Source organism: Hibiscus syriacus, unplaced genomic scaffold (assembly GCF_006381635.1).
Source record: "Hibiscus syriacus cultivar Baekdansim isolate YM2019G1 unplaced genomic scaffold, ASM638163v2 tig00111817_pilon, whole genome shotgun sequence".
Classification (NCBI taxonomy): domain Eukaryota; kingdom Viridiplantae; phylum Streptophyta; class Magnoliopsida; order Malvales; family Malvaceae; genus Hibiscus; species Hibiscus syriacus.
This window is the reverse complement of record NW_024063188.1, coordinates 416,099-431,033: the sequence shown is the minus strand read 5'-3', so window position 1 is coordinate 431,033 and position 14,935 is coordinate 416,099. Positions and strand designations below refer to the sequence as shown.

The 14,935-nt window shown below is 35.9% G+C and overlaps 2 protein-coding genes and 1 pseudogene across 2 annotated transcripts; all 3 read left to right on the top strand.

The window, feature by feature from the left end:
• The first annotated feature begins 1,044 nt into the window (after positions 1–1,044).
• LOC120171246 (proteasome subunit beta type-6-like) lies at positions 1,045–1,552 on the top strand. Its single transcript, XM_039178981.1, has one exon. The coding sequence runs from the start codon at positions 1,045–1,047 to the stop codon at positions 1,411–1,413; it is 369 nt and encodes a 122-aa protein (XP_039034912.1). The 3' UTR covers positions 1,414–1,552.
• Positions 1,553–8,009: 6,457 nt separating this feature from the next.
• Positions 8,010–8,577, top strand: LOC120171245 (annotated as a pseudogene).
• Positions 8,578–10,403: 1,826 nt separating this feature from the next.
• On the top strand, positions 10,404–12,429 carry LOC120171224 (growth-regulating factor 3-like). Its single transcript, XM_039178964.1, has 4 exons — positions 10,404–10,628; positions 10,780–10,959; positions 11,314–11,683; positions 11,917–12,429. Exons 1-4 carry the CDS (start codon positions 10,442–10,444, stop codon positions 12,344–12,346), a joined length of 1,167 nt encoding a protein of 388 aa, XP_039034895.1. The 5' UTR covers positions 10,404–10,441; the 3' UTR covers positions 12,347–12,429.
• Positions 12,430–14,935: the final 2,506 nt, after the last annotated feature.

Below are 14,935 nucleotides of genomic sequence, written 5' to 3'. Positions count from 1 at the left end.
GAATTACGTGAAACAAACACGGGAATTCGGGGAAAACCAATTTCGTAATTCCAATTACGGCAAACAAACACACCCTTACATAAAATACGTTTTCAGTCGGAAGAAAAATGTTTTAAGGGTAAATTATATCATTTATCATTAAACTATCTTCTCACTCCTATTTTGATCACCAAAGTTTTAAAATATTTTAATTTGATCATCCAAACTTTTAACTTGTTCCTCTTTTAGTCATTCTCATTTATTTTGTTAGTAATTTTGTATGATGTGTCGTATTATATTAATATATTTTACCACATAGGATTATAATTAAAACCTAAAATTAAAACTCCTAAACCATCTCCATAAAATTCAACTCAAACTCTAAACCCTAAAATCAAACATTAAAACTCTAAACTCAAATCCTAAATCCTAAATTACAACACCCTTCCCATACTCACCCTCGACGGAAGCACATCCCCTATGATGCAACGATAACCTCACCTTCATACAAATAAACATGGGCTCATCGATAGTCTCACCTCCAAGTAACAACTCCCACCCTACCCTCAGCATTGGCGACCTCACCCACAAACCATTTCTTCTTCCCTCAATCCTTGATCTTTATATTCGAAATGTAAAAAATCATAATTTGATCTTCCATATTCAGTCTCTCTACGAAATTATACGATTTGAGAAACGGGTTGTTATTAGAATGCATCAGGGTCATGTTGTAGACACCGGTTTTTTTCCGAATCTACAAAAAAATATAAATATTATATTATTATTATTATTATTATTTAATTTATATTATAATTATTTTGTAGGTCCTATGTTGATCCCACGTAAATAAACTGTTTCCCTGTGTGGGAAACGGGTTGTTCACCCATTATCTCCTCAACGCACGTTTTTGTTGGGAAAGGGGGACCTGCACAAACGGTGCCAATAAAAAGGGGAGAGGAGCTGAGGCAAGGGGAAAGAGAGAAGCATTGTAATTCGTAACCAAAACAAGCTAAACCTCAAAAAAGCGATGGTCCCCCTCTCTCTATCTCTCTTGATACTGTCAAAATGGATCTGAATTTGGACTTGAATGCCCCTCACTCAATGGGCACAACCATCATCGGAGTTACCTATAACGACGGTGTCGTCCTCGGCGTCGACTCTCGTACCAGCACTGGGATGTATGTTGCTAAACGAGCATCTGACAAAATTACACAGCTCACTGATAACGTCTACGTTTTCCGCTCCAGATTCGCTGCTGATTCTCAGGTTGTTTCTGACTATGTCCGATACTTCCTTCATCAACATACGATTCAGCTTGGGCAACCTGCAACTGTCAAAGTTGCTGCAAACCTTATCAGGCTACTATCCTACAATAACAAGAACACGCTTGAGACTGGCCTTATTGTTGGCGGATGGGATAAGTATGAGGGGTAAAATATATGGAATTCCTCTTGGTGGAACACTGATCGAGCAACCTTTTGTTATCGAAGGATCTGGCTCAAGTTACTTGTATGGGTTTTTTGATTAGGCATGGAAGGAAGGAATGACAAAGGATGAAGCAGAGCAATTAGTGGTTGATGCAGGGGATCCGAGACAGATGATGCTGAGCTGTCAGATTGCACGTTGATGGCGCTGAGATACCATGAGTTGGCAGATCAGCGCAAAGGCGGGAATTGATTGTGACATGTTCCTCATTGGGGTCGTTTTGAGTATGTTTCAGTCTTTTGGCCATAACTTTGGCTACAGGTGTCAGAATCGCGCATAAGACCCTAATCCGGAAAGTTCTTTTCGACGCACACGCTCTTCACATTGAGCTACGCTCCATGTGGCCTTTTTTTCAACCTCAAATTCTGCCGTTTTCCCCTCCGAATCACTAGATCTAGTTATTTTTTACTATTTATGGTAATATTTCGATTGTTAATTAGGAAGTCAATTTAAATCCGATTTAGGCCGGATTTTTGGGAGATTGCTTATTTTATTTCGAATTTCAATTTAGAGTGATTTTCGGGATTTTGCTATTTTTGGCAAAATTCGAATAAAGAAGATTTTTTTTGCTATAACAGTCCGGCTTGTGGACTGCTTTTTGCATTGTTGGATTTTATAATATTTTATTAAACCCTAGAGACTTTTTTTCTCTGATTTTTTTTGGCGAATTTTCTCTTGTGAATCGTCTGTCGGAACTAGCCTACAGGATAATCACTATTCTGTCTGGCGTCAGTGGTTAAGGCAGTTTCCCTTGCCATTGCTCGTGATGGTGCTAGTGGGGGTGTTGTTTGCACTGCGATGATGCAATCAGAAGAAACACCATAGGGTGTAAATCTTCATAATTATTTTGTTTTTTATTTTTTTTTATTTTTATTTTTAATCAATTTTATTTATCCTTATTTATCTATCTTATTTATTTTATTATTATATTAATTTTTTCTTCTATTATTCTTTTTTCATATATATATTTTTATTTTATAATCTAATGATATTCTTGACTTTTTAGGGGAATTTTTAATCAATCGAAGGTAAGTAATTAGAATTAAATGTTTAAGTTTTAATTTTAATTTTTAAAATTAATACAACCAACAAATTAATTGGTACCGAAAGGGCAGTACAAGGGTATTAATCCTTCCTTGGCTGTAACCGACTCCCGAACCCGACATATTTCTGGTAAAACAAAGACCAAGTAAGATGGTGTCTGATCAGCCTAAATATTTTTAAAATGATCAGTTGCGACTCTAACCCAATTATTCAAGTCGAAGCCCAATTTCGAGCCCACCCGAAAGGCGGCCGCGACAGCTTGGCGCCTCGGCTGAGGACAAGTAAGTGAGACATGCCGAAATTAACTTCTGGTTGTCTTTTTTAGCGAAAATTACAAGTTTAAATTTTAATTTATTTATTCGATTCCAATTATTTATTTTGGATTATTTTTTCAAGTAAATAGTTGTACTGACGTTTTTTCAATGATTTCAGATTTTTGAAAAAGTTTATATCTAAAGGCTCTATACCCGAGCTCCAAACCGTATTTAAGTGGGGGTGAAAGCGATGTCTTCGTGAAAATTTATTCTCCGTGCGGGCCTAGCAAGTAGCTTTCGGGATTCATATACCTTATGTCTTCGTGTGAATTCATTCACCGTGCAGGCATAAGAGAATGTATCCTCTCGAGTTTAACTTAGTCCACATAAGCCTGTAATGGGCTTAGGGCTAAAGGTCTGGCAAGTTCAATGGGGTACCAGCAAGGAGAACTCGGGTACCTTTTTTAGAACCTAAAGCGGGAGACTACAAAGAATTAGAACCCACCCCAAAACCTCATTTCAAACCCTAGATTGCTTTGATATTATTTCATGTTCAAAGCATGTGAACTAGAAATTTATGCGGTTAGGACTTGTTCAAAATTAACATGCGAGATATAAATCATGGCCGGGTAGGAATAATAAGCATGTGGGGTAGATATCATGTGGGGTATGACTTTTATTTTCATGATTGTTTTGATATTTATTTCACTAACTCTTTTCATTTTTGCTCTCTTTTATTTTATTTCCATCATCTGCATCATTCGAAAGAGGTGTTGATCCACCAAAATAGTATTCGTTAAACGTAAATAATCTGCATTAATGGACAAAGGGGTTATAATACAAGAGATGAAAAACACAAAAGTCCGGCTATGGTTAGAGAAAACTCATAATGGATCGGGATTTATACTGTACACACCAAAAGTCAACTTTTGAGCTGACAAGGGTTTCAGGGGCAAGACGAGAAAAAAGGTTATTGATCTTGAGAGTCCTTTCAAAGACAGCAGGCCATTGTTGACAAATCCAAGAAGCAAAAAAATGAGTTTAAAATTGTTTCCTTCAATGGAGGCTTCCAAAGGCGCTTTTATTGAGGGCAGACTCAACAGAGAGAGAAAGCCGGAGATACAGTCATTCGAGACTTTTTGAAGCAAGAAGCTCGTCACTTGCACAGTTTAACCAGAGAAGCCAGAACGGTTCGATATGGTATGCAACCAGTGACAGAAAAAATACAGAAGACGAATCAATATGTTAGAAGTTGTTCGGGGTCTATACCTTTCAAATGTTTTTTGTCTCCTAAGATGTAACACTTTTGTCCCCAATAAGGATTATTTATAATAACAAACACATTTTTGGATTAATGCCTCGAACATTTCATGCATCATGCATTTAAATAGATTTTGCATTTTGTTATTTTCATTTCTTTACATTCGCATTAAATACCTCCACATGTCTCATAAAAAATGGGAACATTTTGACCCTATTCCCATAACCTACAAAGAGTTATACCAACAAATTTTTGACACCCACGTAGTGTCACCATATCCGGTGGAATCCATGAAGCCCCCATACCCCAAGTGGTATGATGAGAGTGCCCATTACGAATATCACGGCGGTGTCCCAGGGCACACTATTAAGAACTGCTACGCATTCAAGAGAGTCATGCAGAAAATGCGTAACTAGAATTTGATCAACTTCAATAACTCGGGGCATCCAAATAAGGAGGAAGATCATTTCATTTCATCATTTGCAGCATCATGTTTGAATTTGTTTTTAAACTTTCTCATATTTTGGTGTAACTTGTTTTTGAACTTTTCTTTTTATATGAACATTTAAATAAATTTATGCCACTTTAAAGATTGTGAGCAATGAATCAAATTTGCAGACTTGAAATTCTTTGAATATCAAATTAATTAAAAAAATCTGTAAGTGATCGGAGTTATAGATCTTTGATCAAATAATGACCCTTGATTTGACCTCAAAAGATATACTCAAACACCGTACCATTCTCTTGCAAATAACCAATATAGCCTTCTCCCTTAATAAGGCTTGGTATTTAGATGTGCATAGATGTGGACAACATGGGGCATCTTTTGCATATGATATTACTATACTTTTTATTTAAGACATTCAGTGATGATAATGATCTTCACATATGGAATAGTCGAGTAAGCAAATCTAGTTTAGGTCAGTTGCTTGGAAATTGAATTCTAAGGATGAGATTTCTTGACTTTCAACAACACCTAGACTATAACAGGTTCTCTTTGAAAAACTTAAGAAATTGGATCCAAAAATCATATTATAATATTATGTATATACAATAAATCTTGAGTTGTCCCTCTAAAACAATTGGTTAAACGCCACGACTTTATGGATAAGATTCAACTAGCCTGATAAAGGTGATTATAATATACAATAAAACTTGAGTTGTGTTTTTAGAGCAATTGGTTAAATGCCTCGGCTTTATGGATAATATTCAGCTAGCCTGATAAAGGTGATTATAATATCTATACAATGATATTAAGCTGTCCCTCTAGAGCAATTGGTTAAATGCCCCGGCTTTATGGATACAGCTAGCCAGACAATGGCAATTTAAATAAGGATTTAAGGAACACCTGTTATAGTCAAATTCAAACGAGCACTCAAGAATTTCATTTTTAGACTGATATTTCTTCACTACCTTTGTTAGTGGAGCTTACAAAACTTGAACAAATGGAAGATTTCAGAGAACCGAAATAGAATATCTAGTAATTGATAATGCTAGTTGCGTCATTTTGTCCGCATGCAATTAAAATGCCAAGCCAAAGAAAAAGCATGTTGCAATAACCGAAAAATGACATTTTTTATAGTTGAAACCTTAGGTCAACCTAAAGTCAACTCATCCACTTGAATATTTCTCAAAGAGCTATAACTCTGAAAGTATTAAAAGAGTTATTGATTCATTTGATATTCTTTGAACTCATGTTTATGATTTGATTTGATTGCGAGCCTGAATTAAGGGGCAATGTTTTACATAATTCTTTTATTTTCATAACCTTTTTTCCCTCCTAAATAAGAGAAAGGAAAAAATATTTCAAACAGGACAGTCTCAAATGTGAAAGGATGCAACCCGAGAAGAAAATGGGGCATGATCGATTCCAAGGATCAAGATCGACAGACAAAGCACGAGACTCCGTCCAAGGATATTTCATATTGCATGCATCTTAGACATACTTAAGAGCATTACATTTATCATTTTTCACAATCATAATTTTTTGCAGCTTTCAGAGTCAAGTTTCGACTTCAGGAAGAAATATACTCAATTCAAAAGCACATTCAAAAGTTGATGGTGGTTGTTCAACCTCACAATGAAGGGGCGACTGTCTGACGACAAAACAACTTTTCGAGTTTCATTCAGAGCCAATTTCAACTTCACAGCGAAGGATATTGGACTCGAAACAATACAAGCTTGGATTTTTAACTTCATGAAGAAGGATATTCAAGTCAGGGCTTAACTTCACAACGAAGGGGCCATCCACGATTTCAACTTCACGACGAAGGATATCGTGCCAACTCTAGATTGGATTTCAACTTCACGACGAATGATATCCAATTCAAAGCTCAACTTCACGGTGAAGAGGCTTCCCAGTTTCATTCAGAGCCAATTTCAACTTCACGACGAAGGATATTGGACTTGAAACAATACAAGCTTGGATTTCAACTTCAATATGAAGGATATTCAAGTCAGGGCTTAACTTCACAATGAAAGGGCCATCCACGATTTTAACTTCACGACGAAGGATATCATGTCAACTCTAGATTGGATTTTAACTTTACGATGAAATATATCCAATTCAAAGCTCAACTTCACGGCGAAGGGGCTTCCCAGTTTTATTCAAAGCTAATTTTAACTTCACGGCGAAGGATATTGGACTCGAAACAATACAAGCTTGTATTTCAACTTCACGACGAAGGATATTCAAGTCAGGGCTTAACTTCACAACGAAGGGGCCATCCACGATTTCAACTTCACGACGAAGGATATCGTGCCAACTCTAGATTGGATTTCAACTTCAAGAAGAAGGATATCCAATTCAAAGCTCAACTTCACAGTGAAGGGGCTTCCCAGTTTCATTTAGAGCCAATTTAAACTTCACAGCGAAGGATATTGGACTCGAAACAATACAAGCATGGATTTCAAGTTCACGACGAATGATATTCAAGTCAGGGCTTAACTTTACAATGAAGGGGCTATCCACAATTTCAACTTCACGACGAAGGATATCGTGCCAACTCTAGATTGGATTTCAACTTCTCGACGAAGGATATCTAATTCAAAGCTCAACTTTACGGTGAAGGGGCTTCCAAGTTTCATTCAGAGCCAATTTCAACTTCACGACGAAGGATATTGGACTTGAAGCAACATTCATCTTTAGATTGGATTTCAACTTCACGACGAAAGATATCCAATTCAAGGCTCAACTTCATAACGAAGGGGACATCCACGATTTCAACTTCACGACGAAGGCTATCGTGCCAACTCTAGATTGGATTTCAACTTCACAACGAAGGATATCCAATTCAAAGCTCAACTTCACGGCGAATGGGCTTCCCAGTTTCATTCAGAGCCAATTTCAACTTCACTGCGAAGGATATTAGACTCGAAGCAACATTCATCTTTAGATTGGATTTCAACTTCACGACGAATGATATCAAATTCGAGACTCAACTTCACAACGAATGGGCTATCTACGATTTCAACTTCACGACGAAGGATATCGTGTCCACCAACAATATTCTTCTTTAGATTGGATTTCAATTTCACGACAAAAGATATCCAATTCAAGGTTTAACTTCACAACGAATGAGTCATCCATGATTTCAATTTCACAACGAAAGATATTGTGCTCCACAGATCGACTTTGTGTCACAACAAACACTATCAAGTCTAGACACCCGTTTTTGTCCGGATCTACAAAAAAAAAATATAATTATTATTATATTATTATTAATAATTTATATTATAATTATTTTGTAGGTCCCATGTTGAGCCCCCACATAAATCAATTGTTTCCCTTTGTGGGAAACGGGTTGTTTACCCATTATCTCCTCAATGCACGTTTTTGTTGGAAAGTGGGGACCTGCACAAACGGTGCCAATAAAAAGGGGAGAGGAGCTGAGGCAAGGGGAAAGAGAGAAGCATTTTAATTTGTAACTAAAACAAGCTAAACCTCAAAAAGTGATGGTCCCCTCTCTCTCTCTTTGTCTCTCGATACTGCCAAAATGGATCTGAATTTGGACTTGAACGCCCCTCACTCAATGGGCACAACCATCATCGGAGTTACCTATAACGACGGTGTCGTTCTCGGTGCCGACTCTCGTACCAGCACTGGGATGTATGTTGCTAATCGAGCATCTGACAAAATTACACAGCTCATTGATAACGTCTACATTTTCCGCTCCGGATCCGCTGCTGATTCTCAGGTTGTTTCCGACTATGTCCGCTACTTCCTTCATCAAAATACGATTCAACTTGGGCAACCTGCAACTGTCAAAGTTGCTGCAAACCTTATCAGGCTACTATCATACAATAACAAGAACACGCTTGAGACTGGCCTTATTGTTGGCGGATGGGATAAGTATGAGGGGGTAAAATATATGGAATTCCTCTTGGTGGAACACTGATCGAGCAACCTTTTGCTATCGGAGGATCTGGCTCCAGTTACTTGTATGGGTTTTTTTTGATCAGGCATGGAAGGAAAGAATGACAAATGATGAAGCCGAGCAATTAGTGGTTAAGGCAGTTTCCCTTTTCATTGCTCGTGATGTTGCACTGCGATGATGCAATCAAAAGAAGCAACCAGAATGTAGGCTAAATCCATAGGTGTAAATCTTCATAATTATTTTTTTCTTTTTTTATTATTTTTCTTTTTACTCATTTTTATTTATCCTTATTTATCTATATTATTTATTTTATTATTATTATTATATTATTTTTTCTTCTATTATTCTTTTTATATATATATATTTTATTTTATAATCTAACTATATTCTTGACTGTTTAGGAGAATTTTTAATTAATTGAAGGTAAGTAATTCAAATTAAATTTTTAAATTTTAAGTTAAATTTCAATTTTCGTAATTAAGACGACCGACAAATTAATTGGTGCTGAAAGGGCAGTACAAGGGTGCTAATCATTCTTTGGCCATAACCAACTATCGAATCCAACACATTTCTGGTAAAACTCAGACCAAGTAAGATGGTGTCCGATTAGCCTAAATATTTTTAAAATGATCATTGGCGACTCTAACCCAATTATTCAAGTCGAAGTCTAATTTCGAACTCACCCGAAAGACGAACGCGACACTTGTCTAGACCAAGAAGATGGTTATTTTCGTCTCCATGATCAACAACAAAACAATTGAATTGGTTGTAATTCCACGGCCTCATTTGGGGATTTTGAACCTCTAAAGGCACCATTTGGTGTCAAAGGAGTTGCTATGTATACTAACTTTAAGAAAAGCCTCACGAGGTAACGATAACATGTATTGAGGGATTTGTTGAGGGTATGACGCAATATAGAGGACATACGCTAAAGAAGTGCAACCGTCAAGGTGAGAGTGAAGTATCTGTTATAATTTGGGGTTTAGGGTTTGGATTTAAATGGTTGAGGTTTGATTGGAATTTAGGATATAGTTTTATAGTTTAGGGATACGATTTAATTCTAATTTTAGGTGGAAAATATTAATATAATATGCTATAACTTAAAAAATTATTAATAAAATAAATTAAAGTAACTAAAATAGGAGTAATTCAAAAGTGAAATGATTTATTTAAAAATTTTAAACTTTAATAACCATAATAAAAATGAGAAGATAATTGAATGAAATAATTTACCCTTTTTATTTAACCGCATTTTCTTTATTTTTCTTCGGAAAAGGCATGGAAATTTTGGGTTGTTTTCCCACTTCATTGTTGGTTGGGGGATGGGGTTTAAAAGCGGGCCAATGTTGATGTTAAGTTAAAGCGTATCTGCAGAATAAAGACATGTGACTGGAAAGACAAACTACAAAAGTTGAGCTGGGGGTGTGTCGGCTCCATCAAAATCATTTAATCATCCCCGTTTAAGAATGTAATTACACTAAATGCAAAAGTTAACAACAATAATTAATACGCGATTAACCTCTATCTCAGCAGGTGGTTGCTTTTAATCTCTAATGTGATTGTGTGCGTTGAAACGAGTACCACAACACTATCTTATATACAGAAGCATATAGAGTGCGGTGGAACTTCCCCACTGATCTCTCAAAGAGGAGGTTAAAGATGAAAGTGGTATTTCCAAGGCAAATATGGCAGAGACAGAAAAACAGCAAGCTTAATAATAAGCTTCTATCCTTTATCTCTCATCAAGATTTTTATTACTACTACTTTCTTTTAATAATTGATTTGGGGTTTCTTACTTTCTTTTGCTTTTTTGTGCTCCCTCTCAACTGTCTTGTCCGAGACTTTCTTTTTCAAGTGGCCCAAGGGTTGTCCACTGGCCATAAGCAAGCTTTGCAGATTTGATGTCAGAGTATAGCTTTTTTTTTTTTTTTCTATTCTCTATCTGCCAAAACGTTCTCTTCACATATACCCAACAAAGTTGTCGATTAAAGACCCAAACCAAAACCAAAAGCAACTAAACTACAACCATCTATTTGCTCTCCATGGACTTGCATCTGAAGCAATGGAGAAACCAGCATGAGTCAGAACAACCTTCTGCAAAGATACCAAAACTTCTACTTGACCATCACCACCAACACCCATCGTCTGCTCTCCCCTTGTTTGTATCTGATTCCAACACCAAAATCAGCGGCGACCTGTCAGCAACACCTCTTCCAGATTCCAACACCAGTAAGATTTTTTATTGCCTTTTTCACTTTCCCAACCCTTTTCTCGACACAAAATTTTCCAAGCCCTCCCTCGTTTTGGAAAGTTTTTCCCTTTGATCTTTTCTTTCTATTGCGTTTCTAACTTTTATTATCTCCACCCTTTGTTTTGCTAGGAATGGGAAGCTATTTCAGCTTGGCTCAGTGGCAGGAACTGGAGTTGCAAGCTTTGATCTATAGATATATGTTGGCCGGTGCTGCTGTTCCACCTGAACTCCTTCAACCAATCAAAAAAAGCCTTCTTTATTCTTCTACGTATTTCCTTCATCACCATTACTCCCATTACCAGCCAGCTTGTAAGTCTCTTTCATCTTTTTTGGTACAGTTCAATCTTAACATCACCTACTTGCACTTTTCTTTAAATGCATATTAACTCCATGGATTCTCATCATTAATGTTTAGATTTTCTCCACCGTTAGGGTTTTGTTTCATCTTAAGTTCTAAAGACCATTTTCGTTAAGATCCGATCTCTCATGTTTTTGGTTTGTTCTTGAATCTTGCTTTATATTAATGGAATCTGTACTTGAATACTTCATGGCGTTCAGACCTAAGAAAACTACTATAAGCTTAAGATAAATTGGTAGTTAAATAAATAATTTTGTCCATCTACTTAAGAGAATACAATTAATAGTTTGAACATTTGTGATCAGTGTTGGCATCAGGGTACTGGGGAAGAGAAGCAATGGATCCGGAGCCTGGCCGGTGCCGGAGAACTGACGGTAAGAAGTGGAGGTGCTCTAGGGACGTGGTGACCGGACAAAAATATTGCGAGCGCCATATGCACCGTGACCGCAACCGTTCAAGAAAGCCTGTGGAAATGTCCACATCCAGCAGAACGGCTAATAATAATGCAACTGCTCGTTTTAGCGGTGGTGCTTCCGGTGCAGGTTCTATTGGATGTGGCGCCGTCAAAGCCACTTCTCCGATAACCACATCACCCTTCGTGGCGGGGGCAAACAGTCCCAACAATTTTGGCTTTTCAAGGCCTTCTCCCATTGATCTTCTCCAGCTAAGTCATAGGTAAATAATTTTTTTCTTCATATTTTTTGAATTTTATATATAATGAGGTCTTCCAACTTTGGATTCGAGAGAATCATTTTTGTATGGCTGTGTTGATTGGCCCATGGTAGGACCCTAATCAAAGATAAGCTGTGACCCCAACCACATCTTTCAGTTTTCAGAGTCTTTTTCTTTATATTTGCTTGTTCTTTATGCTTGATTTTTACCCTACAACGTTCTTTTATGCCTGTCAGTTCTTTGGAGTCCAAAAATGAACACAAGGGTCTTTTCGAAGCCCAAACCGAAGCAGATAACAGATCTGGTAGTCACATTTTGAGGCGTTTTTTTGATGATTGGCCAAGAACACTACAGGACCCTAGCAACAGTGGAACAAATGCAAGCCGGATGAACACCGCAAGCCTGCCAGGGAGTTCGTCATCGGATGTGTCATTGAAGCTGTCTACAGGGAATGGTGACCAACTAGGTACCCTGGCTGGCGGCAGGGATCATCAGCTGCAGCCACCATTGAACTGGAACATGGATGGATGGGCAACAGCATCGAACCGGGTGGCTTCCATGGGAGGACCACTCTCGGAGGCTTTACGGTCCTCGTCGATGTCTAATACATCTCCCACTAGTGTTCTGCATCAGTTAACGAGGGGTTCTACATCTGAAATTAGCTAATATCAGCACTTGAATTTAGTATCTGGTAATGTTATTGCTTGCTGCTTTTGGTATTACCAAACATGTGCTACAACTTTCTTTGTTTCTCGATTCTGTATTCCTATAAATAAAACATGTGTTGAGCTAACCTGGTTTGTTAGGATAGCCGTGTTAATAAGATCTAGAAGTTATAATCCATCAAGGCATAGCCCCAACATAAATGGCATTTTTACCCAAAAATTCATTCTGACAGGAATTAATTATCTATTAGGCATTGTTTCAAATTTTTTTATCGATCTAACCTTTTTTTTAAAAGGCATAGATCATCGTCATTGTACATCAATCGTGTTTTTTTGGGATAGGTGTTAGATTTGTAAAAATATTTGAAACGGTACATGACAGATAATTAATTCATGTTAGGGTATTTTTATTGGTATTTTTGGATAAAAATACCACAAAATATTAAAGAAGTAATATATTTTGTTTGTTGAAAAAAAGATAAATTTTAATTAATCAATCATTTTTATTTCTCGTCTTCTGAAAAATTGTCTGAAAAATTAAGTTCTATAATAATAATAAATCATGTCTTTAATATTTATTATTTTTAAATTATTTTTTTCATTAATTCTTGAAAATCAGATAATTAAATATTTTTTTCTTCAATAATAATGATAATGAAAATTAGTGTCAATAAATTTTATATTGTCTTGATTTTGTCATTATTTAATCAATTTTTTTGTGTTGAATATGTTTTTAAATTTAATTGAGTTTCAAAGTTATTTTTGGATACTTTGAGATAATATATATATATATATATATATATATAAATTTTTTATAAATCTATATTTTAATATGTTTTTGATACATTGATTAAATGGATAATTAGTGATTGAATGGATAATTAGTGATTTAATTGAATAATTAGGGGATATTAATAATGAAAAATATTGTGGAATCGAAGATAATGAGGAATTATTTAGTAAAATGAGATATAAAGATCAACAAAGTAATGAGTAAATGAGGATGATTTCGTTTCATATATATTTTTATTTTAAAATTAAAATATAAAAAATGGAGGAACTAAAATAAGTATTTTAAGAAATCAGTTTTAAATGAATTTAATTTTCAAAAAAATTATTTTGAACGTCTTCTTGATAATTTTATTATAATTATTATACTTTTAATATTTTTTAGTCTGATCCTAAAAGTATAAAAAATTTAAAATGAAGTTACTAGCAACTACAAATAATTTTGTTAAAGATCGATTTCAACTACTAATCATTATAAAATTAACTTCATTTTACTAAATTGATATCGATATTTCTTAAAGGAATTTCAACTACAATATTTTATTATTAATCGAATTAATTGATGTAAACAAGCCATTATACAAAGAATAAATTAAAAAAGTAAATCGAAATAGATGTCGGTAGAGTCATTTTCTTACCGACAAATATTGACATTATTGAGAAGGTTTCAAAGAGTTGTTTTCTTTTAACAGCTGTTTGATACTCATTTTCATTGGCTTTGAATTTTGTGCACCACAAAAACCAGATGCTTTTCCCAAAAATCACATTGACAGAAATTAATTACCTGTCAGACACCGTTTCAAAATATTTTACGGATTTAGCACCCACCCCAAATCGATGGCCACAAGGGCCTATAAAACCCAAAACATGACCCCCGATTTCTTTGACCCCCTAAATCAAAACCTTTAAGCCTTAAAACTCTCCCAAACTGAAGCCTAAAGCAAACAAAGGGGTCACATTTTATTGCTCAACAAGTTCTCTCATCGTTGGTGGGTTGAAGACCGAGGTAAGATTTCCCTTTTCTTTCTTCTTCGTTTCTTTTTTCTCTCGATTTTTATCTTTTCCTCTCTTTTTAGCTCCGAATCCCTTTTCTCTTTTTTTCTTTTTCACTCATTTTTTCCTTTTTTATCTCCAAACCCGAATTGATCCCCCCTTAAATATATGTTGCATGACTGATTTTATTGTTGTTTATGGGTAGAAAATCATAAATCTATCAGTAGGGCATGGTTTCTTTGATTTTTGGTAGGCAAAATCCCGAAAAATCGGGATATTGCCCATTTTTAATGGGTTTACGGTTTAGGTTGGATTTGGTGTATTTTTTTTACTGATTGAGCTATTTATGGTTACTGTTTAGGGTCTATTACTGACGATAGCAACATGGGGAGTGATTGGCGACAACTCGCGTGGCTTCGGTTGATGGTGGTGGCACATCATTCCTTTACCTTGGCAGTGGAGGCGTCAGCAGAAGACTAGGGTTAGAAACCTAATTGGTTAGGGTTTGAAATGGGCTCGGTTTGGATCAATTTGGACACATGTCTGATTTTTTGTTTGGGCCTGGAAGTTGGGCTTTGATATGGGCCTGCTGGTCACTTAGGGCAGGTTGTATTTGGGCCCAATTCGGGTTATTGTTGGATTTGTTAAAAAATGATAATAAAATTAATAATAATAATAAAAATGGGAGTCAACAACTGTCCCTCTTTGCCTATTCTTGTACAAGAATAGGGCAAAGACGAAGAGACAATGAGTTTTCTTCTGGTTAAATATGTGCTCTGAAATCTGATGAGAGATCTACTCCGCTGTT

What these genes read in the sequence shown, in the direction of transcription:
- LOC120171246 (XM_039178981.1), top strand. Translation starts at nt 1,045, where the DNA reads ATGGATCTGAATTTGGACTTGAATGCCCCTCACTCAATGGGCACAACC.
- LOC120171224 (XM_039178964.1), top strand. Translation starts at nt 10,442, where the DNA reads ATGGACTTGCATCTGAAGCAATGGAGAAACCAGCATGAGTCAGAACAA. An exon ending in CTCCCATTACCAGCCAGCTT is followed by an intron (nt 10,960 to 11,313) that starts GTAAGTCTCTTT and finishes ATTTGTGATCAG; the next exon opens with TGTTGGCATCAGGGTACTGG. An exon ending in CTTCTCCAGCTAAGTCATAG is followed by an intron (nt 11,684 to 11,916) that starts GTAAATAATTTT and finishes TATGCCTGTCAG; the next exon opens with TTCTTTGGAGTCCAAAAATG.